This window comes from Osmerus eperlanus, chromosome 15 (assembly GCF_963692335.1).
Source record: "Osmerus eperlanus chromosome 15, fOsmEpe2.1, whole genome shotgun sequence".
Taxonomy (NCBI): domain Eukaryota; kingdom Metazoa; phylum Chordata; class Actinopteri; order Osmeriformes; family Osmeridae; genus Osmerus; species Osmerus eperlanus.
Window position 1 is genome coordinate 14915448 of NC_085032.1, and position 26428 is coordinate 14941875.

At 46.0% G+C, this 26428-nt stretch overlaps 1 protein-coding gene across 9 annotated transcripts; it reads left to right on the forward strand.

Moving 5' to 3' along the window:
- The first annotated feature begins 4285 nt into the window (after positions 1-4285).
- Positions 4286-25090, forward strand: pfkpa (phosphofructokinase, platelet a). Of its 9 annotated transcripts, XM_062479384.1 has the most exons (23): positions 4286-4543; positions 6817-6890; positions 8211-8288; positions 8589-8778; positions 9466-9631; positions 9919-9963; positions 10377-10485; positions 11470-11565; positions 12436-12528; positions 13178-13303; positions 14059-14123; positions 14418-14487; positions 15275-15421; positions 16653-16723; positions 16905-16992; positions 17888-18040; positions 19614-19766; positions 20367-20531; positions 20939-21000; positions 21465-21576; positions 22194-22293; positions 23137-23242; positions 24260-25090. In XM_062479384.1, exons 1-23 carry the CDS (start codon positions 4453-4455, stop codon positions 24408-24410), a joined length of 2511 nt encoding a protein of 836 aa, XP_062335368.1. In that variant the 5' UTR covers positions 4286-4452; the 3' UTR covers positions 24411-25090. The 9 variants fall into 9 exon arrangements, with proteins under 9 accessions (XP_062335368.1, XP_062335360.1, XP_062335366.1 ...); XM_062479376.1 differs by lacking the exon at positions 19614-19766 and having other exon boundaries at positions 22194-22305; positions 23143-23242; XM_062479382.1 differs by lacking the exon at positions 19614-19766.
- Positions 25091-26428: the final 1338 nt, after the last annotated feature.

Genomic DNA, 26428 nt, shown 5'->3' on the forward strand with positions numbered 1-26428 from the left:
AGAAAACACATCCATGACCATGCCTCCATATAATGAAAGCTGAACCAACCTTTGCCAATGATTTAGTAATTAATCCAGTATCACCCTGATGTTTTACTCTGTAAGTCGTCTGTGATTTCCCTCAAGACCCCAATGTGTCTCAGGGCCGAGACTCTATCATCAGGCCTTCGCATCTTTGCAAACTGGTAATCTAATGGATTGGGAGACATTCTCCCAGGAGAGATCTGGCCAAATGACCACTGAGACTGAGGAAATGGATCAATTTGGGACTTGGTTGAAACTGGCTTGTGCTACCTACACTAAGCTACACCTCGTCCATTAAAAATAAAGCTCAAACTAATAAGATACTCAGGCTCTTGGAAATAAGACGTTTGTTCTCATCATTAACAAGATATGAAAAACTTTCTTGTTTTAGATGCATTTTTCTTCTTAAGAATTTTATTAATAATAATATATTCATTTGGAAACACAGAAGAAGGCGTGTTGATGTGTTGTTCTTGGCTAACGTATTGAAACAGGAAAAGAGCTTTTCACATTTTCCCCACTGCCAGACTGAGAGTGAAACCAATTTCCCACATATCCTAAGTTCAGGTAGGATGGGCACACCTCTTACAGGAAAGAGGCATGCCTAACTTTAACAGTCTCAGTGTCCTCCAGAAACATCATTAAATCCGTGTCTGATATTAGTCTCAACACACAAATCAATGTGATCTCACGATCAAACTGTTCTAACAGACACACATAAAATAGGCCTGATGCTTGGGAAGGGATGCTGGAAATAAGCACGCATAATCATACCTAGATACCGCTCTCCAACAACCTGTCAGGATTGATTACCTCTGGTGTTGTCAATACAATTACTGGCCTCTGATGCAGCTGTAAGCCAGTGTTGTGGAACGAAAGAGGGCTGAGCCTTGGTTTCTCTGGTGACCCCCCCGACTTTAATATGCAGGTGTTCTCTGCTCCACAATGCAAACAGCGCTGACGACAATGAACGATGGCCTCTCGACAACATTAAATCGAGACTAATGGAGCGGCCGTCTCCCTGGCACACACGCTGATCTCCTCGGTGGCCTGCAGTCGTACTCCACTGCGCCATCTTGGAGTCACTGAGAATGTAAGTATTTTGAGAAAAGGTAAAAGATGATATAGACGTGCTTGGCTCTGATGTGTTTCAGTACAGCTTTGTGAGACGTTGACTCGAACTCCGATGCTCTCAGAGAGCATTTACAGATAATGAGGAAGAGTTTCAGGGAAATATGTCACTCACGCTTTGCAAACAAGTTGAGGCATGCTGGTGTACTTCAGGTAAATGTGTGTGTGATGTCGGCCCACACAAACATGGTTCCCTAAGTTGTGCAGAAGACCAAACACCCACACAGACCAACCGATCTGCCGGTTTCATTTCTGACAGTAACACATATTCACAATCTTTATCTCAGAAATGGAAACTTGAACTTGAGCAGGTTCATATTGCAGAATAGTCTTTCATTCAAACCTGTTTTGATCGTTTTATATAATCTGTAACTACAAAACTCAATGGAGAGTTTATGTTGAGTTCTAATTTCAACATATTTATACTTTAACAATTCAAAGGGTAAAATATCACATTTTGAAGTTCAACCTGTGCATTCAGACCAACATTTAATAACGAATCATGAAATGCACTTTGTATCATTTCACCTGCAGGAGTAACAGTACTGTGTGCATGGATGTTGCCCTGGAGTTTTAAGAAGGTGTTTCCTCTTCCAGGACTAGTTTGGCTGCAACTTTACCTAACATAATTGGGTCAATTAGTTCACATAGCACTGTAACCCCATATACATGGGCCCCCCTCTGGATCTTTGCATGGGCCCCCTCCACAGATGACATATGTACCCTTTGGCCCACGCCTGAGGGTGGGCCTGACTGTGTGCCCCTGTATGCACTATTAGACTTAAGGATCCATGTACATATTCTGAGAATAATGACCATGCCAAGCCTTAAATAACACCTTTTGATATTCCTCAACTGTTCAGTCTCAGAAAGGGCTGCCTCCACATTGTGAGGAAGGGCTGAAAAGGAGTGATTCAAACATGAAGACAAAGTCGTCTTGACAGTGGAACCACAAGTAATCCAAATGTGCCTGGTAATACATGCCTGATGACACCTTAAAATAGAAACAACAACAAAAAGATGCCGGGACACCCAATGAGGGCGATCCTGCTCATCAAGGTTTGTAACCAAGCAACATCCTGATGTTCTGCTGTGATAAGTACAATGTGAAGTGCAACGGTAAAGTTTCACATTTTGTAAGACAGGTGTGGTGTCTCAGAAGCAGCATCACGGACGGCTATAAGTAACCGAGCTGAGGGCAAGGATGAGCACAGAACACATCGACAAGCCTTCCATCCATCCAGAGTGCATCACGGGTGAGAAAGGACCATCTAAAAGGTAAGGAACCCATGTCAGATCCTTAACTTCTTGTCCCCTTGCTCGTTCCCTGAATGTCAAAATAATATTTGCGTCTGTTCTTTCAGCAATCATGTTCTGGGTGAAAGTCTTCCTCATCGCAACTGTCCTGAGTTCACTTCAGGCCCAGGAAGTCTGCTCGCAGTTAATTCGATGGACACATATCCTGCAGAGCTTAAAAGACTTGGTAAACAAACAGTACATATGAATCTGAATGAATGAATATTTTTGCATAGCAGGACATAACGTTTGTTGCATGACACACCATTTTAACACACACGCTATAACTCTTGTCTGGACTACTGTGATTGTGTCCCATGGTACAGTGCTAATTATTTTGTTGTTCTTTTTAGAGCCATAATATCTCCCATGAGTGTGTGCATCTCTTTGAAAATGAAGTGCCTTGTGATCCTCTGCAGATGCTCAGTGAGGTAAGACAAAGTCAAACTAGGGCTCCTAAAGACGATATGCAGTATAGGTTGTGTCAACAGTATTTGCATCAACATCTGACGATACTCAGTCATTTTGAGAGAAACGTAGTTGACAGTGTGATGTCATATCTCTACAGACTGTAATGTCTCTATTTTAAAACAGCTTAAACACACTGAAACGATTCTGGCTAATGTACTGAAGAGGGCTGGATCCATATACAAGAAAAACTCCAAATCCCATGCACTGACTGAGGACTTCCTCATAGATCATTACAGGCTAACGTCTTGTGTGAGTAGAAGCTTTCCGGGATCATAATGTCGACATATTGTTATGTTATTCACGTGTCTCTCAGTGCTAGATGAAATGGACTGACTTATTTGCTCTTTCTTCTTATCACAGGCGACCCACATCTCCTTTTCTGACCTTGAACCAGTGACTGTCTGCTTTGACAAGCTAGACGAATTTCTGAAACACAAAAAGGTCAGCATCAAAATAAGTAAATCGTAGATATTAATATTTTAGCTTAATTTTTTTTTAAGATATTAATGAACAATGTATATAAAACATATATACAATTGTGGTTATCAAAAATTCTGTCGTTAACTCAATTATGTTTCTGTGACTGATGTGACTTAATGTGCTCATGTAAAGTTGGCGCTGTTTTTCTGCACTTTTTCCTATAGGACGATCAGAACTGTGCTTGGGAGGTTGTGAATGACAGAGTCAAGAGGATCCTTCAGAGACTGCAGAACCGCACTCTCCGTCGGCGATAAACGATCAATCAGAAGTTATTCTCTTGACTAGGAATAATCTCTGCTGGATATTATATGAATTATAAAAGAGTATATTTATCAAATAAAATTATTATATGTATACAAGGTTTTGTCACTTCATTGACAGTATTAAATATGACTTAATTTACTTTAAACAGCAACACAACACAAGTGAAAGTGTCAAAGAAAAAATTAAGCCACACGATGGCGATGTAAAACTCTTTTGAAAAAGTCCCACAAGGGGGCGCAAGCGCATGGAATTTGTTCAACAGATATAAATTGTCTAATACATATTTGAGCAAGGTCGGTTAGTGTAAATACCATGCGTAAATTGTAGCCTACTCTTAACAATAGTAGAACGTTCATATGAGTTCATTATTGTCATTCAAACCTTGTCGAGGTAAATGTACAATTTCTGGCGGTCACGCCTTCTAAAAATGAGCCTAGGTGCGTGAGCTCTTGTTAAGGACCTGATGGAACCCTCGTTCAATTGCGAATGGGCTGTTCCTTTCAAGTCATCAGCCCACAATGGCCCCAATTGGTCTAAATAATTGAGCTCGTGAGTGAACCGACAGTTCATTGGATGGCGCTGCTGTCCATTTACCACTGAAGGCTCGCACTATGCAAATGGTGAAAGAGTTGCGGAACCGAGAGGATACGGGGCTGCAGGGAAGAAAATAGGAAAGGGGGGGTGTGTGTTGTCAGACTTCCCTTACTGGAAGACTTTTTTTTTAACCGTTTTATCTGTAACAGTATATCAATCAAATTAAAGGAGTGTACGTGAAAAGCTGTGAAGATGGCGCAGCCAGACACCAAGAGATTCTTCGAGAATCTGACCGGGGCGGGGAAATCTATCGCAGTACTCACCAGCGGCGGGGATGCTCAAGGTATTGACAAATGAGTGCCAGACAATGAACGCTGTGACATTGTAACAGTGTGGAGGCCGTAGAGGGCAAAAAGCACCTGTTTAATAAACTCGAAACAAACTTGTTTCATTTTCATACATGTGCAGGGTTGATATGTAGGCTAGTTACAACGGTTCATCCCCGTGATTCGTGGAAATTATTATGATATAGCAATTGTGTGGCTTGCTAGTCAGCTAGCAGGCTAATGCTATCTACACTGATTGGAAGAATTCTCACTCTTAGAAATCCAAGATGTCTGTGAGCCCACTGTTCAGGTGAAATATTATTCGACTGGTGTTGTGTGTTAAACAACAGCCCTGATGCAATCTTTCATTTCCAACCGCACCAGATTAATTCCACATTGTTGCCAGTGCCACTGCATTGCGGATCCAGTCGGCTAGTTTGTGAAATTCTCAAACATCATGTTTTGAAAACAAATTATGTTATGGAAAATGGAATTGATGACACATTGGCTACCAGTATCTGTCTATATGCCAATTTTTGTAACCAGCGAGTTTGCGAATCAGGAAGTCAAGCATAAATGTGGGCTACAAAGTAGGGCGCTATCACTTTTTGACTACTTGCATCACTGCTAAAACATTATTAATTAGTAGAAAGTATAGTAGGCTACATAGGATCTACTTATACTATCCATACTAATTAAGAGCCAGTGCTGAATATTCTTGTGGAAAGCTGCTGTGGGGATGTCCTGCGTACGTGATAAACTGCAGGTGCGTCATCACCGCGTGCTTTTCCGAGCGCAGCGTCAAAGGAACCCCAGCCACGAGCAGGTCAGATTAAGTTTGAAGGACAGATGTCTGCTAGTTAATGCATTGGTGAGTGCACACAGCATACGTACTTTAAGGAGCAAAAAGTTGTCAGGCCAACAGTGGGAGAAGGATGAGTTGATTGATGACTCAGCATCCATTGGCAACATGACATGGCACTCTGCACCACCTAGAGTAGGCAGCTCTGTACTAGCTAGCACATTGCACTATTAGTCATTTAAAACGACAGACTATTTCCCACATGTAGGATACTAAATTGCAGTTATGAGATAAACCTACAGCATGTCCAGTCCCGAAAAATGGATGTGTTGAACTGCATGGCTTAGCTTGCCTGATTGACTGACTAGCTCATTGGGTTGATTGACTTAGAACAGAAGAAGGTCATTTGAATGTGGTTGCTTGGATGGAAAACCTCAAGCTGGGCTCCTAACATAACAACCAGGCTATTCTGTTCATCTGCAAACAACTCAGACCATGCATGACTGTATGGCAGGAACTCCGCAGTGTCTGAGTAACTGACCTACAGCCTTTTAGTCGGACGTCTAACCAGTGGTTCAGCAATGGTGCATTCTTTTTCTTTCTACATCTGTCTCTTTTCTATTTCCACTCTACTTCAATACCTCTTTCTCACTTTCAGTCTTCTCTCTCCTTTATCTCTTCCTGTGCCTCTCTCTGTCTACTCTGTGGTTGTATAGTTAGTCTACGATGCAACGGAATACTTGAAGTGTCACATGACAGGAAGATGGTTGTGCCTTTTGGACAATCAGTGATGAACTACCACTGTGGGATCCCTGTCTTTTTATGCAAGAGGCCCATATCTACAGGAAATTGTACAGTTTGATCTTCTTTTATATTTATCCTAATTTCTCTCTTCCAAACTGTCAAGCTCTAGTGCCATGTTGCTTAGTAACAGCAATACAGCCTGGTTACCCTTACATGGTTTGCCAGTTTGGAGAGAGAGGCTGGGAAAGCAGACCTTTCATGTCATTGTTCAGCCCTCCCAGAATCGGCCCTGATCCAAGGATCTGCTTGGCAGAATGTGTGATGCCTGAGCCGTTGTTTGTACGGTTTGAGTTGAGGCTAACTAGACATCCTCATTCAGGGCACAGACCGAGCATCTCTCCTGTCTCGGAAGAGATCAAACAACTTTCAGACTGAGTGTAGGAGGAGTCAGTTCGTATTTTACCAAACATGGCAGTGAGTCCTGCTGTGGATGAAACGACGGGCCTGCCTGCACGCCCCCCTCCTACCCCCCCCCCCTCCTACCCCCCCCCCCCCCCCTCCCCTCCTCCTCCCTCCCACACAAACACACTCTTAATCTTGGGACTCAAACTATTTTGATGATGTGCATCTCTACTGATTTGAAATAAATAAAAATGTATCACATATGAAGTATCTAAAGTGAACCTCTGTCAAGTACAACTGCACACAGTACCTTCCTTTAAATACTCTTTTCTTTTTGGCCAGGAATGAATGCTGCTGTCCGGGCTGTCGTCCGGATGGGAATCTATGTGGGAGCCAAAGTTTACTTCATTCATGAGGTAAGTGTCTGAGCTAAGCTAAAAGCACAAAGACCTCCCAGTTCTTGCCGTCAATCAAATACACGAGTCTTTAGAGTCTCCCCCAAATCACACACGACTTAGTCCCAGTTCTTCACGTTAAGCAGACAGGCTGAGCAGGCCTGCTCGTTCTGGAGTGCGTGTGTTAAGCACACAGGCTGAGCAGGCCTGCTCGTTCTGGAGTGCGTGTGTTAACCACACAGGCTGAGCAGGCCTGCTCATTCTGGAGTGAGTGTGTTAACCACACAGGCTGAGCAGGCCTGCTCGTTCTGGAGTGCGTGTGTTAACCACACAGGCTGAGCAGGCCTGCTCGTTCTGGAGTGCGTGTGTTAACCACACAGGCTGAGCAGGCCTGCTCGTTCTGGAGTGCGTGTGTTAACCACACAGGCTGAGCAGGCCTGCTCGTTCTGGAGTGCGTGTGTTAACCAGACAGGCTGAGCAGGCCTGCTCGTTCTGGAGTGCGTGTGTTAACCACACAGGCTGAGCAGGCCTGCTCGTTCTGGAGTGCGTGTGTTAAGCAGACAGGCTGAGCAGGCCTGCTCGTTCTGGAGTGCGTGTGTTAAGCAGACAGGCTGAGCAGGCCTGCTCGTTCTGGAGTGCGTGTGTCTTCCTCCGGCTGTGAGCTCTCTGGTCCTCACTCAGCCGTTATGTAACTGACTGGAAGTATTAAGCTGCAGCACTCGTACCTTTCTCTCTCTCTCTCTCTCTCTCTCTCTCTCTCTCTCTCTCTCTCTCTCTCTCTCTCTCTCTCTCTCTCTCTCTCTCTCTCTCTCTCTCTCAGTTAGCACTGTTATCTGTTGGAACCTGTTCATGTCAGCCAACAGATTACTATCGCTGCGACCTGCAGTGACAGGTATAGGAGTTCATCATCCGTTGTGCTGCCTTCTTAACTTGTATTAAGTCTGACAGTCTCGCAGATTTACAGTACATCCGGTTTCTAGCGAAGTTTCTTGTGAACTCTGTCACACTCCAGTCGGTAAAGCTTCATATATCTTGAGCTAGATGTATTGCAGTACTGTATAGTACTGCAGGAAGGAACACAGGATTCCGCTGAGCATGAAGAATGTAATGGGGGGTCAGATGGCTGAGCGGTTAGGGAATCGGTTTATTAATCAGAAGGTTGCCGGTTCGATTCCCATCCATGCAAAATGACGTTGTGTCCTTGGGCAAGGCACTTCACCCTACTTGCCTCGGGGAGAATGTCACTGTACTTACTGTAAGTCGCTCTGGATAAGAGCGTCTGCTAAATGACTAAATGTAATGGATTTTGAGGGTTGAATACTCTGTTGTTGTTCCTGCCAGGGTTATCAGGGTATGGTGGATGGAGGAGACAACATCGAGGAGGCATCATGGGAAAGTGTCTCCAGCATGTTACAAGTGGTAAGTAGGTCCTGAGACGTCTAATGAACAGACACACCGTCTCCAATCAGCCTCCAGTCACAGTTTAACCAGAAATTATGTGTACTGTAGCAACCCGTTGCCAGGGAGAGGGAGAGGGCCCTTGAAAAGCTTGTAAGGAAAAATGTGTTGAATTAAAAAAAACGGACCAAACCAAAATGGGGAGGAGGGGGGCCCAAATTTCAGTCTCTTTATGGGGCCCCAACATTCTGAGCGACGCCCCTGCCCATCACACGCATTAGCAACCCCTGACTTCTGTGCAACTTGGTTGCATCCCTCCAGGGTGGCACCGTGATCGGCAGTGCCCGGTGCAAAGAGTTCCGGACCCACGAGGGGCGTCTGAAGGCCGCGCACCACCTGGTGCAGCGCGGCATCACCAACCTGTGCGTGATCGGAGGAGACGGCAGCCTGACGGGAGCCAACCTCTTCAGGGAGGAGTGGAGCGGCCTGCTGGGAGAACTGGTCCAGCAAGGTGCTTTCCGGAGGCTCGTCAGCAGCCTGGCTTGACCTGACCTTTTGACCACATGACTGCGGGGCCAGCATTGTCAAAGAGGAAGTCAGGTGGCTGAGCGGTTAGGGATTCGGGCTAGTAATCTGAATGTTACTGGTTCGATTCCCGGCTGTGCCAAATGACGTTGTGTCCTTGGGCAAGGCACTTCACCCTACTTGCCTCGGGGGGAATGTCCCTGTACTTACTGTAAGTCGCTCTGGAAAAGAGCGTCTGCTAAATGACTAAATGTGTCAAAGAGCAGTTTATTGGGCTGGGAGGGGAGTTTTCTAATGTCGTCTTGGTTTAGGACTAACGGGTCTAGCTTCATCTAGAATCTCAGCATCTAATATATGGAACAGTGATCTGTCTTCTGAACGGTTACTTGTCTTCTTGTGTTATTGAAGTGCATTGAAAACGGTTGATGGATTCGCATCTTCATTGACTCTGCAGTTAACTTAATCTACCGTGATTTTAGAACAGGATTAATGAGAAATCCATAAAGAAATGTTTTTTAATCTGCAAGGTTTAGTCCTGACAACCCATTCCATCCTTGGGACCGTAGGATTGCATGTGTGGATGATTTTCACAAAGCTCAGCCAGAGATGTCTTCTTTGTCTCTGAGACGGACTCAGACAAGAATTGATATTTACTCCTTCCTCTCTGCCGCAGGTTTGATTGATGAAGATGCAGTGCAGAAGTACTCCGCCCTGCACATAGTGGGAATGGTGGGATCCATTGACAACGACTTCTGCGGCACAGACATGACGATAGGGACCGACTCTGCCCTGCACAGGATCATCGAGGTGGTAGACGCCATCATGACCACTGCCCAGAGGTTAGGAGGAACTGCTCGGAAAATGTTCAGATTGGGTCGGATTAGATTAGGTTTAGAATATTTTACTTGTATAAAAAGATGCATCAGACCAAAAACAGACTCCCAATAACAAATAAGACGGTCTCTGTACATCCTGTCCGGATTAGCCTATCAGCTCTCTTGCTGGCCTTGGGGTCAGAGGTCAGAACTGCTGTGTCAATGGCGCATGGAATGGAATTGATACTTTAGGTCTGTTAGTGTCGATGATTTGGTGATACTCCTTAATGTAATTCTGTCTTTTCTCACAGTCACCAGAGGACCTTTGTTTTGGAAGTTATGGGAAGGCATTGTGGGTAAGGTGCAAGTTACAAACTTATCAGCTCAAAAGCAAACCAAACACATTTTACCGGCACTACACATCAGCTTTGCAACGTGTGTGCGTGTCTGCGTGTGTGTGTGCGTGTCTGCGTGTGTGTGTGCGTGTCTGCGTGTGTCTGCGTGTGTGTGCGTGTGTGTCTGCGTGTGTGTGTGTGTGTGCGTGTGTCTGCGTGTCTGTGTGTGTGCGTGTGTGTCTGCGTGTCTGCGTGTGTGTGTGTGCGTGTGTCTGCGTGTCTGTGTGTGTGTGTGCGTGTCTGCGTGTGTGTTTGTGTCTGCGTGTGTGCGTGTGTGCGTGTGTGCGTGTGTGTGTGCGTGTGTGCGCGTGTGTGCGTGTGTGCGTGTGCGTGTCTGCGTGTGCATGTGCGCGTGCGCGTGTGTGTGTGTCCAGGTACCTCGCTCTCGTGAGCGCCCTGGCGTGTGGGGCTGACTGGGTGCTGATCCCAGAGATGCCTCCAGCTGACGGATGGGAGGACAAGATGTGTCAGAAGCTGTCTGCGGTAACACCTCCTCCTGATCCTCCCCCTTACCTGCTGTGTTAGGGAGTCAGGTGGCTGAGTGGTTAGGGAATCGGGTTAGTAATCATAAGGTTGCTGGTTCGATTCCCGGCCGTGCAAAATGACAGTGTGTCCTTGGGCAAGGCACTTCACCCTACTTGCCTCGGGGGGAATGTCCCTGTACTTACTGTAAGTCGCTCTGGATAAGAGCGTCTGCTAAATGTAAATGTTACTATGTCTCAAGGGCAGCTGAACACCTCTCTCTGTCTTCTGTTCATCACCTAACTGTGTTGTACTGGTTTATACCTGTTTGAGTCATGACCAGCATCAGGGAGGATGACCAGATTAAGTCTAGACTAAGACTGGGTAGGGTAGGACAGGACATAACCAAATAGAATCAGTCAACGCCAGCATTTTCATAGTATATTATGCGATGCATTGTTAAATCACTTGTGTGTAACAGTTTTCTCTTTGACAACAACTTCGTTTTTATGGACCAGACTCGTTCCAGAGGTACAAGGTTGAACATAATCATAGTGGCCGAGGGAGCCATTGACAGACACGGGAAATCTATAACCTCTAGTTATGTCAAGGATGTGAGTACTGGAGCACGGCATCCAAGGGGAAGCCAAAAGTCTGGAGGCTGGGCGGTGTCTAAGCAGTCTACCGGTCAATCAGAACAGAGAAGTCGGATTGTCTTGCCATGTTCACTGCCTCTACTGTTTTGTATCTTCCAAGACGGGAGAATAAACGAAGCAAGGAGTGAGCAGAACAGAACAACCTTATCTGTGAAACAGACAGAAAGGTAGACAGGATATTGCTCATTTTGACTGTGCAAACATTGATAGTGTAGTCTTCTTTGGGGAGACTCAGTACTCCTTGATGGTCCTCAGACGTCTTTCCACACTCTGGCCTCCAGCTTTTGAAAGCCCATGCCAAACCATCTGTTTCAGTTCTCTGTCATGTGTCTTTCACCTCCCAACGTAGAACCGAGCAGGAATGAAACGGCTGAATATCATAATAGTAGCTGAGGGGGCAATTGATTGTAACAACAAGCCCATAACTACCGACCATGTCAAGAATGTAAGTACAGTGCCAGCCCCGCTGGTAGTGGCACAGCTTGAGACTGTACTGTTGCCCTCTCCTTCCGCCCTCTGGTGTGGCTTCACTCTGTCGCTGCGCCCCGCTGCTGGCACTCCGCCTGTGGATGCCACTCTGCTGTGGTAAGACGGCTCTGCTCTCGCTCGCAGACTGCGGTCACCTGCTTTCCTATCACCGCTTACACACTACAGGCTCTGAAAGACACTGGAATGTTAAGGCTGGCCTAAGGCCGAAGTACTTGCGTAGGTTCTTCTCGTTTTTAGCCTCACGCTGTATACACAGTACATGTTTTAATTCAAAAGGTGAACTCGTAAATTCGGACGTCATTTGTGCCTTGACAGAATATTTTATTTGTTCCCGGAACATCCTGAGCTGAACCGACTAGCCTGCAGTATTTACGTATTTAATCCAAAACAACCGATGTCGTTTGCTGCATTTTGAAAAACAATCTTACCCGCTTCGAGATTTAATGTGCTCAACCCTACCTTAAAAGACCCCAACTAACATGACTGAAATTAATGGTTTGCATGTGCTTTGCTGTTTCCCTTGCCATATTTATTTGAAGCATGTGATTGTTGTCTGATTTATGTTTTAAAAAATAATTCAGATTTTTGTCAGTAGTTTGACGTTTAAGATTCTCTTCGTTTTGTATTTCAGAAGCTAGGCCTGTTTAGTGTTATTGCTAGCAGTAGCAATAATTGATATTATTAGCCTACCATATCTGCAATATAAAACATTGCAGATACTTTTCCGTCCAGTGTTAATGCACACTTTTACATTGCATGTTTACTAACATTAAATATAATTTAAATTGGATTTCGTGTCTCGCTAAACCCTGTGTTCTCTGCCAAGCTGGTGGTCCGGTGCCTGGGGTTCGACACGCGTGTGACCATCCTGGGCCACGTCCAGCGAGGAGGAACACCCTCCGCCTTCGACCGCATCCTGGTGGGTACCATGCTCTTTAGGTACACTTCATTCGCCTATCGCGACACAACATAGCCTGTAAAATCTCTAATATAAACTCTACGCTCTGTGCACTCGGTGTGCCAAGCAAGTCGAATCCAGCGCACCATGGGTCTGTGCCCTGGTAGTCCGTCTCTAATCCTGCTCGTGCGACGCACTCATTTGCTTTTTAGAGGAATCGCCGGTGCTTTTAGGTTAAGCACATTAACAGATATATGCTGTGGTACGTGCTGGGATGTACCGCGACAACACACCGAGGGGGGGGGGGGGGAGGATAATACCAGCCTAGGAATGTGTCATTTAAAATAAAATACAATAAAACAAAGATTTGATAGAAAGTGAAGGGGGAGATACAGAAGGATTATGAATAGGAACATGGGAGAGATGGGGAAAAGAGGATAAGCTGAACTTTGTGTGGACTGACTTAGTGTGTCTTTGGGGGTCAGATGGCTGAGCGGTTAGGGAATCGGGCTATTAATCAGAAGGTTGCCGGTTCGATTCCCTGTCGTGAAAATTGGCATTGTGTCTTTGGGCACCCTACTTGCCTCGGGGGGAATGTCCCTGTATTTACTGTCAGTCGCTCTTGATAAGAGCGTCTGCTAAATGACTAAATGTAATGTGTCCTGCCCAGGCCAGTCGTATGGGTGTGGAGGCGGTCCTAGCCTTGCTGGAGACCACGGCTAACACACCAGCCTGTGTGGTGTCTCTCTGTGGGAACCAGTCCGTGAGACTGCCCCTCATGGAATGTGTTCAGATGGTAGGTACTCTTCTGGCCCCAGGCTCAGGTCCTGAAAACACACACACACACACACACATCCTCAGTACAATAACACACACACACACACACACATCCTCATGACCGCACACACACATGCATCCTCAGTACAATAACACGCGCACACACATCCTCATGAACGCACACACACACACACACATCCTCAGTACAATAACACAGACACACATCCTCACGCACACACACATCCTCAGTACAATAACACACACATACGCATCCCCAGTACGATAACAATCCCAAGATCGCAAATAAAAGCATTACTAGTCTTTGCCTTTTTTACAACCCCGCCTTTCTAAAATGACTGCTTTTGCATTATACATTTTTCATACATAGGCCTTGTTAATCATGTTAGCCTTACATGTGTTTGTACTTGTTTTACATACTATAATGGCAGTCAGTGAGGGAAGCCTCAATATAACACTGTGCAGATATAAGGGACTCCTTGGTTTCTGTGCAGGACATTATGCAGTAATTGTTTTGCTCTCTGATTAATCATTATCCAGGCCATTTGGTTGACTGGTCGTTTCCGCAATCCGATGATGTAATGCCAGTCTGCTCTGTCTAAACTCCAGACGCACACCCTGCTTTTCTTTTGCGTTATCTGAATCGTTGTGTAAAACGGATGTATTCCACAGTAAAGTGGTTACCTGCAGATATACTTTTCTGCTGTTTCTAACACTCATGGTGGAGCTGCTTATGAATCCCCGTTCTTCCCACAGACTCAGGAGGTCCAGAAGGCCATGGACGAGAAGAAGTTTGAGGAGGCTGTTAAGCTGCGTGGCAGGTAGAGAACAGCTGGTCGAGGGTTCATGGTCGTCAACTCTGGATCACAGTGTCTGAAATCATCCCCCTTGATGATACATTAAACAAAAGGAAGAACATTGTTAGCCGTTTTGGATTTAGAATTTCAGGATGGATGGTGTTGCTAGGTGACCCCACTGTATTCTAAATTGTGCTTGAGATCCGAGAGATCGACTTCCTTTATTCCCCTATACCAACACACACACATATATATAATCCTGTCACTTTCTACAAAGACTGTACCAGTTTCTCATTGTGCCATTCTGTGTCTTCACAGGAGCTTTGAGAACAATCTGAGGACATACAAGCTACTGGCTCACCGTGAACTTGAATCAGAGATGTCACAAGTAAGTCACCTTGCAAGGACATCTGTTTGGTGGGCATGTACACACAAGAGAGATGGAACGTATTGACGAACCTCTCTGACCTGGTCCACTTCGAAACTATTGAAGCCTAAGGACACAGACTGGCTAATGGTATGTCGGCAACTCCATTTAGACTAAGCAGTGATGCGGGTATAATAGACGTTTTCATTAACTTTACGTTTAATGATGGGAAGGGGGCGGTGATGTGTTGTGATTGAAGAGGGAGGAATTGAGGTGAGCCATAATTGATCAAAGGTCAGTGAAACATAGAGAACACAACAGAACACCGTAGCAAATGAAGGACACTGATGCAAGAGAGAGTTCTAGTCTGTTCCAAAATATTCCCAAGTAAATCCAATTTGTAGGTAGCAAAACGGATTGTCTTAACTTAAGATGGGGAGTCAGATGGCTGAGCGGTTAGGGAATCGGGCTATTAATCAGAAGGTTGCCGGTTCGAGTGCAAAAATGACATTGTGTCCTTGGGCAAGGCACTTCACCCTAATTGCCTCGGGAGGAATGTCCCTGTACTTACTGTAAGTCGCTCTGGATAAGAGCGTCTGCTAAATGACTAAATGTAATGTAACTCTATGCAGATCAAAACCACCCCTTTTCTAGTGGAAGTGCAGAATTTCTACAGCTTCAACATCCTGAAGTGTAAACATGTTATTTTCTGGGTGAACCAGCTGCATGTGTGACCTCTCACCTCTGTTTGACCTCTCACCTCTGTGTGTGTGTGTGTGTGTGTGACCTTTCACCTCTGACCTCTCAGAGTAACTTCAACGTGGCCGTGCTGAACGTGGGCGCCCCCGCCGCGGGCATGAACGCTGCCGTGCGCTCGGCCGTCAGGGTGGGCATCTCCGAGGGACACAAGATGTTCGCCGTCAACGATGGCTTCGAGGGATTCTACAAGGGACAGGTACTGGGATCATGATGTCTTACGAAGTTGCAATCTTTTGTAGTGGACCAACAACCCAAATGTTGTCGGTCAGATGGCTGAGCGGTTAGGGAATCGGGCTACCAATCAGACGGCTGCCGGTTCGATTCCCAGCCGTGCAAAATGACGTTTTGTCCATGGGCAAGGCACTTCACCCTACTTGCCTCGGGGAGAATGTCCCTGTACTTACTGTAAGTCGCTCTGGATAAGAGCGTCTGCTAAATTACTATGTAAATGTATCCATGGTAAGGTCATCGTCAGGGTATAACTTGAGACAGTGATATTATCATTAATGGTATAGTTCTAATAATACAAGGTATAAAAAATCAGCAGAATAATAATTGGCTGGTATAGTGTATGTATTGTAGTTTAAGCTATGGTTATAATACACTGGAGGTGGAGACTGTATTGTGTCACTTAAAGCCACTCTGTGCTGAATTCCTGCTCTTAGACTGTTCATGGTCAGCGGTTCCAGAAGGATGATCATCCTGGATTACTGTAAACCAATTACAGTCAGTGACGCCCCCACCCTCCCTGGTTAGCTTGGTTCGGTAGTACCACTCCTAGCTGACGGGGGGCGACAAATCTTATAACGTTACAGCACAGTACAGGACATGGCCTTCACAAAAACAAACCTTAGATCTGTTGTAAATGCCCAGAGGAGAGTAGAACAGAGTTATGTGCTGAAATCCAAACACCTTTTTCCTCAGTTTGTTCCTCAGTCCCTACACACGCAAGGTTAAACCAGGTGTCTCCAGGATTAAGGAGATTGCCTCAGGGAGATGTTGACTGTTGTGCTCTTGCTGCCAGGGATTGGCTCCTGCATGCTTCAAAAGGCTCTGTTTCATATAGCATTGTTATGATCATATATATTATATACTTTGGTTTAGTTGAAGTTTCACTGACATGGATGTTATGGTATTTTTGCCAACAGTAACATACTATCGCGGTTGGTTTTGAAAGGGGAAATTGATCATGTGATTATACCCCCAAAAACAGGATATAAAGATTGCTAAACTGTCCAATGATGTGTCTGTAGAATAAAGCCTGCAATGCAGAATATGTTTACAGTACTGATTCAAACTGCTTACACACAACGGCAGCAGGCAAACCTTGACAAGCTTTCAGCTGCTGGTGAAAGGACAGAAGCAAAGGCAGTCAGGATTGCCCCATGACCTCTGAACTTAAACGTGTGTCTCTGTGTTCCTCCCAGATAAAAGAGATCAAGTGGGCTGATGTGGGAGGATGGACGGGCCAGGGTGGATCTCTGCTGGGAACCAAGAGGTAAACACTGCCAGATGGAATATTAGTGTCTAACGTACAGTATGTATAATATGTATCCTTACCTTTCAGCTTGCTGTTGCTGGATGAAATCTTTCAGTTCATGAAGTTATTCCATGTTTCTGTTTGTCGTGTTTGTTTTATACATGCAATAATATTAAATTCTTTCTAATTCGTTCTCCAGGACTCTGCCTGCAAAGCACCTTGAAAAGTTAGCAGAGCAGATGCGTATAAACAATATCAATGCCTTGCTAGTCATCGGGGGGTTTGAGGTATGTGAATGTCTAGTTTGGTTACCATGTGCCGTACTTTGCTACATCATTTTACCCGCTACTTTTGAGTTCAAACATTTGAATTTATTTTGGCAATGTAAGTTTTTTGCCATACTTTTCATTTGTAAATGATGTTTTGAGAAGTGTGCTATTATTTCAAAATTGTATGCTGTGAGGTTGTTATGTTTAATTTTGCTGTCCCTTGCCACTGCTCTGCTCCTTTTCTAAGCTCAGCTTCCACCCACATGCTTTCATGCATTGTCCTGCCCACACGCCAGCCATAGTCATGCCCGCCTCCCTGGCAAATAACTTTCAAATCTGCAAGCAGTATGAGAGCCTCGCAGTTCATTTCCCAGTTTTCGGAATGACTCCTCGCGTCCGTCAGACTTGCTTTAGTGGAGGCATTCAAACTGTTGAAATGAACACAGTGAGGCAAATGCCAAGAAAAGAAAGGGAAGATTTAGTCAACAAGCTGCTTTGTATTTGGCCATTTCACGCTTTCCTCTGTAGAAGTTAACCGGCTTTTTTATATCTGTGGTTTTGGCTGTGATTAAGTCTGAGGTGTGTGGGTGTGTAAGTGACGAGCGTGTGTGTAAGTGACGAGCGTGTGTGTAAGTGACGAGCGTGTGTGTGTGTGTGTGTGTGTGTGTGTGTAAGTGACGAGCGTGTGTGTAAGTGACGAGCGCGTGTGTAAGTGAGCGAGCGAGCGTGTGTGTGTGCGTCCTGTATAATGCAGAGTAGTAGATGTGTGGAGTGATACCTGTCTGTTTCATGCTGCTGTCCGTTGTGATAGACCCGGCTCTTCCCTTGGCACCCTCATGTTTCCTCGCATAGCAACACCCTCCCTCCCACCCTCCCCCCAGCACACACTAAAGCCCTTGGCTCTGCCCTGCAGGCCTACCTGGGACTCTTGGAATTGTTATCTGCCCGAGGGAAATATGACGAGTTCTGTGTGCCCATGGTCATGGTCCCTGCCACTGTCTCCAACAATGTGACGGGCTCAGATCTCAGCATTGGGGCAGACACTGCTCTGAACGCCATCACTGACGTAAGTGAGGCTGGGGCCAGCCAGAGTAGAGACCCTCTCACACACAGTCATGCCCAGCCAGCCAGCCAGACACTCACACAGTCATGGAGGAAACCATTACCAATACTCTGGCTATAAGCTGCTGCTTTCCAGGTTATAGAGTTAGTAGTAGTAGTACATTTACATTTAGTCATTTAGCAGACGCTCTTATCCAGAGCGACTTACAGTAAGTACAGGGACATCTCCCCGAGGCAAGTAGGGTGAAGTGCCTTGCCCAAGGACACAACGTCAGTTGGCATGACTGGGAATCGAACTGGCAACCTTCGGATTACTAGCCCGATTCCCTCACCGCTCAGCCACCTGACTCCCTGCCTCCCCAGTACTAGATTCAGTACCATAGTGACTGATGTTCTATTAATCAGCCAGCCATTCAGAGTCAGTCCTAGACTGCCAGGTGTGACTGGTGGAGCTTAAAGCTGAGCTGGTGGCGTCCAGGTAAGTGAGGGACAACACGGGGGCATGCTGGGTCGTACCTGTGTGTTGTAGCCCCCATGTTTGCTCCGTCTGCCCCCCTCCGTCCCTTGACTGTGCTTGCACCTACCCCCAAACAGTCCACCCCTCCCACCCTACCCCACCCCACCATCTAAGGTGAGTGGTCAACGATGTTCAGACTTGACACTGCTTAATGGCACTAACCCTACCTCCTTCCACTAACTAACTGTAAATCTGTAAATAGTCTAGCCCTTTAAGTATTTCTAACAGCATCGCCCCTTTACTATAACTTATTACTCCAGTGCATGTTGTTAAAATGTTTCAAGAGTATTCTCTCCGCGATAACTCAGACAGTAGGTATCTTTTAGAAACCAGTGACCTCTGGAACCCCCCGCACAACTGGTTTTGTAAAAGCGTCTGCTAGATGAATAAATGTAGGTTAGAGAGACACAGCCACTTCCTTCAGTGTTAGTGTTCCAGTATGTTATTAAACATGTCAAGTCTGGGTCTTTGCTTGGCCTTCATCTCCCACCCTTCATCTCAGTCCCCGAACCGTCCTCTTCCCCGACCAGTGGACTTGCCCAGTGCCTGTCCTGCCTGCAGTCCTCTGGGTCTGTCCTGCCTGCAGTCCTCTGGGTCTGTCCTGCCTGCAGTCCTCTGGGTCTGTCCTGCCTGCAGTCCTCTGGGTCTGTCCTGCCTGCAGTCCTCTGGGTCTGTCCTGCCTGCAGTCCTCTGGGTCTGGCCTGCCTGCAGTCCTCTGGGTCTGGCCTCTGTTGGCTATGCTCCAAAGCAGTGGCACCATGTTTGAGGTGCCATGCAACATACACACACACACACAGCCTCACCAGTGCCTGTTTTGGCAAGAGTGAAACCCCTCTTGTCCTACCCCACGTCTGTACCCCCCAATTTCTTTCTCTCTTTCCTGTCCATCTTCCTTCCCCCTAACCCCTCCCCCCTCCTGCCAAAGGGAAGCCATAGCCACTATCACACGGAAAGAGCCAGAACGGGCAGAGTACTCTCCTGAACGGGGCAGGCTGTCTCGCTCTGTCCTGAAGGGCGCCCCCCAGTTGTTCTAACGTGTTTGTACCTCCGCCCGCTTCAGGCACTAGAGTGTCTGCTGCAGCTGTACGAGGCTCGTGGCAGCTATGAGGAGTATTGCATCCCGATGTGTATGCTGCCTGCCACCATTAGTAACAATGTGCCGGGCACTGACCTTAGTATTGGTGCCGATACGGCACTCAATGCCATCGTAGAGGTAAGAGAGAACTTTCCAGTCCCTCCCCCTGCCCCCCCCCCCCCTTCCCCTCAACCCTCACTGTGAAACTTAACAATACTACCCAGAAATAGCAACAATAGAAGTCTGTTCTTAGCACCAGTCCAATGTCAAGTTATTTGAAGAATAATGTTTACCACAGATGGAAAAACACAACCTTCGATACACTGCCTGGGTTGTCATGTTTACCAGTGTGTGTGTGTGCTCTCTATCCTCCTACAGGATTCACGTCTTTCTGGGGAATACATCTTCTTAGAATATGAACGGGACCAGTTTATTGAATGTATCAAACTGTCAAAATGAGTTGCATTTTAAATGACAGGAAGTGATTGTGGAAGTCAAGGTTTTCACAGGATTTAGATGTCACATGTTAAGACAAGAGTACTGAAATGTTTTGTAGGCTATATTCCCCTTCAGGTTATAAGTTACAGTAGGTAGTTTAATAATATGAATATTTTATATAAATGTACCACACTTATGAATAAATCTGCTGCAGGACTCCAGGTTGTGCAATGGCTTTCCATTCCACCTCAGCTGAATCTTGATCCACTAACTTTGCGTGTGTGTGTGTGTGTGTGTCAGACGTGTGACCGTATCAAGCAGTCTGCCAGTGGCACCAAGCGCCGCGTGTTCATCATCGAGACCATGGGTGGTTACTGTGGTTACCTGGCCAGCGTGGGGGGGCTGGCAGCGGGGGCAGACGCTGCCTACATCTATGAAGAGCCCTTCGACATCAAAGACCTGCAGGTGAGATCGACCAACAATATTGACATTTGAACACCACCGATTTTTTTTTTTTTTTTTTTTTTTTTACCTCTAAATTGAAAGATTTATTTATTTCCATAAATAAATAAAAATCGGATCCAAAAAAAATCAATCTTCAGAAATTCAAGATTTGTTCTATTAGAATCTCTGAAGCTTGAATGTTAGTTTTTTTTTCTTCATTGAAATAAATGTGGCAAATTCAAAACCAATAATTTTGGTGTTTTTTTAATTTAAATATTAAGTATTCAATGCCTTTTTAAAATTCTAAACATTATGACACTGATTTGCTTCCATAGCAGATGACTAAAGTACAGTACAGTGTCGTGCTGGCTTAGTGCTGCCCTCTGGTGGTGAAGAGATGTTTTGTTCATAATTCTTTCTCTTTCCAGTCCAATGTTGAACACTTGACAGAGAAGATGAAGACCAGCATTCAGAGAGGACTCATCCTCAGGTAACGGATGGATAACTACCACCCTGTTTAGTATTATTCACGATCAAAACTCGATGGTCAAAAAGAAGATTGAAGCAGTCTGTGATTCTGTCTAAAAAATAAATTGAAAAACCCGTTCATGTCGGCTTGAGATCTTTGAACCTGATCAAATAACTAGTCAGATTTCCAGTTTTTCGAAGGATTTCTTATGACGGACGCAGATCCTGATCTTCCGTTACATTCAGTGGAGATCAGAAGTTTGTACCGTCCTTAGATCAGACGTTTGACTCAAAATCCCTGAGACCAAGTTTCTTGTAAGCTGTCAGAACTATCAACTCTACTTTCCAGTTCCCAGCCCACTGAGAGAACACCATTGAATACAAAATAATGATCTCATGCTTCTTTTCTGTTACACATTTTACATCCCTGCCAGTTTACCTTTCCAAACCTTGACCTCAACACTTCTTGCCCGTGCTGTGTTCCAGGAACGAGAACAGCAACGAGAACTACACCACAGACTTCATCTACCAGCTGTACTCTGAGGAGGGCAGAGGAGTGTTCGACTGCAGGAAGAATGTCCTGGGGCACATGCAGCAGGTAGGCAACCTCTAGTGGGTATACTGTTCCACCTTAGGGAGAGATGTTTACCTGAAAGGGAGTTCTGTCACCACCACATCCCAGAGGGACACGGTGGTGGTAAGTGTCGTCTTAAATTACATTTTTATTCTTTGGCTTTCAAGTCAGTTTAGGGTCACTCGTGCTTACTGTAATTGTGATGTTTGTCTGTTGTTCTTATTTATTGTTGTTTTGCACTATTTGATGATTTTGTACAGCACTTTGGTCGGCATTGGCTGTTTTTAAATGTGCTCTATAAATAAAAATGACTTGACTTGACATGTTTAGCACATAGTTGATGGAGGAGCACCTGGTTTCCAACGTTAGCTGTTTATGGGAGTCAGATGGCTGAGCGGTGAGGGAGTCGGGCTAGTAATCTGAAGGTTGCCAGTTCGATTCCCGGCCGTGCCAAATGACGTTGTGTCCTTGGGCAAGGCACTTCACCCTACTTGCCTCGGGGAGAATGTCCCTGTACTTACTGTAAGTCGCTCTGGATAAGAGCGTCTGCTAAATGACTAAATGTAAATGTAATGTTTGTTGGGAGTGGATGAAGTGTTCAGGTCGTTCACACCCTGACCCCCCCCTGCTTGTCTCGCTAGGGAGGGGCCCCTTCCCCGTTCGACCGCAACTTCGGGACCAAGATCTCGGCCAAAGCCATGCAGTGGCTCTCCAAGAAGCTGAAGGAGACCTTCAGACAAGGTAGAGTGAGCCGTACTGTGTCTACACGGGCAGCTTTCCCTCCCTGCTGAGATGTGGTAGTGAAGCAGAGAGCTTTCCCGGATCCGTCATGGAGTCAATCATTACAGTAGCTGTCCTCAAGGGGGCGCTGAACCTAACTTAATTCAATACACAGCATCCTGAACACATGCTGTATGCTGATCATGTATACTAATATATCCTAATTGTAATCCTATGTAGACGTTTCATAATATGAAAATATGGACCTTTATCGTGGTACTTTATATTATATATATATATTATCACAGTAAGATTACGGTGTGGAATTGAGTCCTAAAACACCTAATTTCTGCACAACAGAAATTACATAGTGCATACAGACTACAGGTATACAATTTAAATTCCTTTTTTGTTTTGTGTCTATTTTCTGTGCACATGGATGACATAAGACGAAGGTAAATATATCTGTTAACTGATACTGGCTCCATGACCTCCATCTATACCTGTAGCTAGCCCCATGTACCTTTTCATCAAGCTTGCTGTAGGAGCTTCATAGTACAGTAATAGCAGTGCTGCCCTTGTCTTTGAGCTGTCTCAACGCTTTCAATGTTAGCTAGAAACATTCTTACTGTCACGTCTTTGTGTCTGTCAGTCAGAGAGTGAGTCAGCCAGTCAGAGAGTGAGTCAGCCAGTCAGAGAGTGAGTCAGCCAGTCAGAGAGTGAGTCAGCCAGTCAGAGAGTCAGTCAGCCAGTCAGAGAGTGAGTCAGCCAGTCAGAGAGTCAGTCAGCCAGTCAGAGAGTCAGTCAGCCAGTGCGTGAGTGAGTCTGTCAGGTGGTACCTAACTGTTGCTCCGGTGCCTCCAGGGAGAGTGTTTGCTAACACTGAGGACAGCTGCTGTCTGCTGGGCATGCGGCGTCGAGCACTGGTGTTCCAGCCGGTGGTGCAGCTCAGAGACGAAACCGACTTTGTGTATGTACACACACACACACACACACACACCTCAGACACTACACGCACACACAGACTCCTCAGACACTACACGCACACACACACCTCAGACACTACACGCACACGCACACACACACACACACACACACACCTCAGACACTACACACACACACCTCAGACACTACACGCACACACACACACCTCAGACACTACACGCGCACACACACACACCTCAGACACTACACACACACACACACACCTCAGACACTACACACACACACACACTCCTCAGACACTACACGCCCCCAGGCCTTCTTTGAGCATTTCTAAACTTTTTCATCTGTAGTTCTGCGCATAAAAACCCTTACCTGTGGTATTTTTGCACTCATACATAGGGATTGCATTGAAAAGTTACGCAGGTTAAGGTCTACATTTTTGTATACTTCTCTAAACATGTCCCCTTTCTAACCAACACATCCCTCACCTCCCCCTCACCTCCCTCCCCCTCACCTCCCTCCTCCTCACCTCCCTCCCCCTCACATCCCTCACCTACCTCCCCCTCACCTCCCTCCCCCTCACATCCCTCACCTACCTCCCCCTCACCTCCCTCCCCCTCACATCCCTCACCTCCTTCCCCCTCACCTCCCTCCCCCTCACATCCCTCACCTCCCTCCCCCTCACCTCCCTCCCCCTCACCTCCCTCCCCCTCACATCCCTCACCTCCCTCCCCCTCACATCCCTCACCTCCCTCCCCCTCACATCCCTCACCTCCTTCCCCCTCACATCCCTCACCTCCTTCCCCCTCACCTCCCTCCCCCTCACCTCCCTCCCCCTCACATCCCTCACCTCCCTCCCCCTCACATCCCTCACCTCCTTCCCCCTCACCTCCCTCCCCCTCACATCCCTCACCTCCTTCCCCCTCACCTCCCTCCCCCTCACATCCCTCACCTCCCTCCCCCTCACATCCCTCACCTCCCTCCCCCTCACCTCCCTCCCCCTCACCTCCCTCCCCCTCACCTCCCTCCCCCTCACCTCCAGCCACAGGATCCCTAAGGAGCAGTGGTGGCTGAAGCTGCGCCCACTGATGAAGATCCTGGCCAAGTACAAGACTAGCTACGACGTGTCCGACTCCGGTCAGCTCGAGCACGTGGTCAGGATCCGGCCCAAGGATTTGGACGTCTCTGCGTGAGACCCCCCACCAGGGCAGCCGGTCCGTCTCTGCGTGAGACCCTCCTCTTCCACCCCCCCCCCCCTACTCCCGCCAGGGCAGCCTGTCTGTGTATAATAAGAGCACCAATCACAGCATCTCAGCTTCTGTATGGTAACCCACGCTAGCGCCCCTCGTCTGTCGTCCTCTAAGACGTGGTCCCTCTCCTGGGAGGGCAGTGTAGTGGAGACGCTCATCTCCTGCTGGACCTCTTACAACCAGCCTCCAGTTACTGTTTTCAGATGCTGCGAGTGATTCATGTGAATGCACACACATTGTCTCTCTCTCTCTTTCCTCTTTTTTTTTTTTCTCTCTCACACACACTCACACTCACCTTTTCCTTGTCTTTATGGTTGTCATCTTGGCTTTGTTTCTCAAACCTGGTATTAAAATGTTGTTTCTGAACCCTCAAGGCTGCTCCCAGTACAGCCCAGAGACTAGATGCTATCCTACTGGAGCTGCACCAGTGTTAGGTTGAACATGTTGCATATGTGGGAGCCGAATATTTATACATTTTGACATTTTGCCTGCTCAAACCTTGGACATATGATTGAGAAATGTAGGTACCAATAAAAGTATTAGTCATGTAATGCACCATTAATTTAAATTAAAATGTCTAAGCCTAACATTTCCCACCAAATAAACGTAATATATGAATTCAACACCAGTCGGTGTCATTGTGTCAGTCATGTTGATTTAGTTAAGCAATGTGTGTGCTGGTCTAATTTAACGTGTGGGGCAAACAACCAATACCCTTTTCACCGATGCTATCAACAAGGAATTTCTCGGATAAAGCATATTTTATTTTTTATTTTTAATAGTTTTTATTTTAATGTAGTCGATTTGACTTCAAGGCTAACTTGAAGGAGGAAACCCATATTCCCTGCCCATGTGGGGCAGGGAATTATTTTATGAAACCCCTGTCAAACTTGAGCCGGAGGAAAGCGTGGAAATTCAGCCAAGAATGTATTTTTTTTATTTCATAATGTTGGTTCTTGTAGCTTTAATTGTCCCTCACACAGCAGCATAAAGGTTTCAGCGTAGCGCACTTCTCTTTGCTACCAGAGGATGGCAACAAAGTTCCACCCATGTTTGAGTCAGGGCACCTGCAGTCAAGTTAAGGCCACCTGCAGTTTCAGAGACTGTTGCGTCAAGTACAATTTCAGTGCATGGCAAGTTTTTATGAAAGTTAAATCTAATGATGAATTAATGTTCTAATTTGACAAATAATTACAAATTCCCATGTGTGTTAAATGTGGATACATTTGCCTGGTATTTCTAACATAAACTGATTTTCCTTTTCAGCTATTATGCATCCATGGATGCTTAATACAACACCGGTCTCAAGTGACAGGAACAAAATCCTTGTTATTCCCCACAGACCCAGCATGTCATTCTGATTTGCTCTAACTAGACTAATATGGTTAATTCAACAAGGTGCACACACCGTCTTACAAAAAATACAAAAGAAATCCTATTTTTGCCCATCGTTATGTTTGTTCCTGACCTCAGAAAGAGCTGTGGGTTCTCAGAGGAGAATCTTCTAAATCGCTTCTCTCTCCCAGAGCACAAAATTAGCAAATCCAATAATTTGGGTTGATTTAAGAATGCAGAGAGGGGTTTGCAGGGTCATATGCACATAGGGAATCAATAGTAATTACCATTTCATTTCTTTCTCTTTTTTGAAATCACATGGATCTCATCGGACTGATTAAGGGTTGCAAATGAAGGGCTGGTCTCAGGCTCCATTCAGAGGCCAAACCTGTGCTTGGCAACTTTGTCTTCATTTAATACTGCATTGTCTTTAGACAAGCGTGCAATTATAAGCCTGCACTGAATCACTGAAATGGGCCGCTAAATTGACCTTTTAGGTTAAAAGCGCATCCATCCCTCCCCCTTTCTCTCTTTGAACCCGTTCACTTGAGTTTTGAGAGAAAATGAATCGCATTGGTTGATATTCCAGTGCTGTACACAGTGAATACCTTTAGTGTTCAAATAAA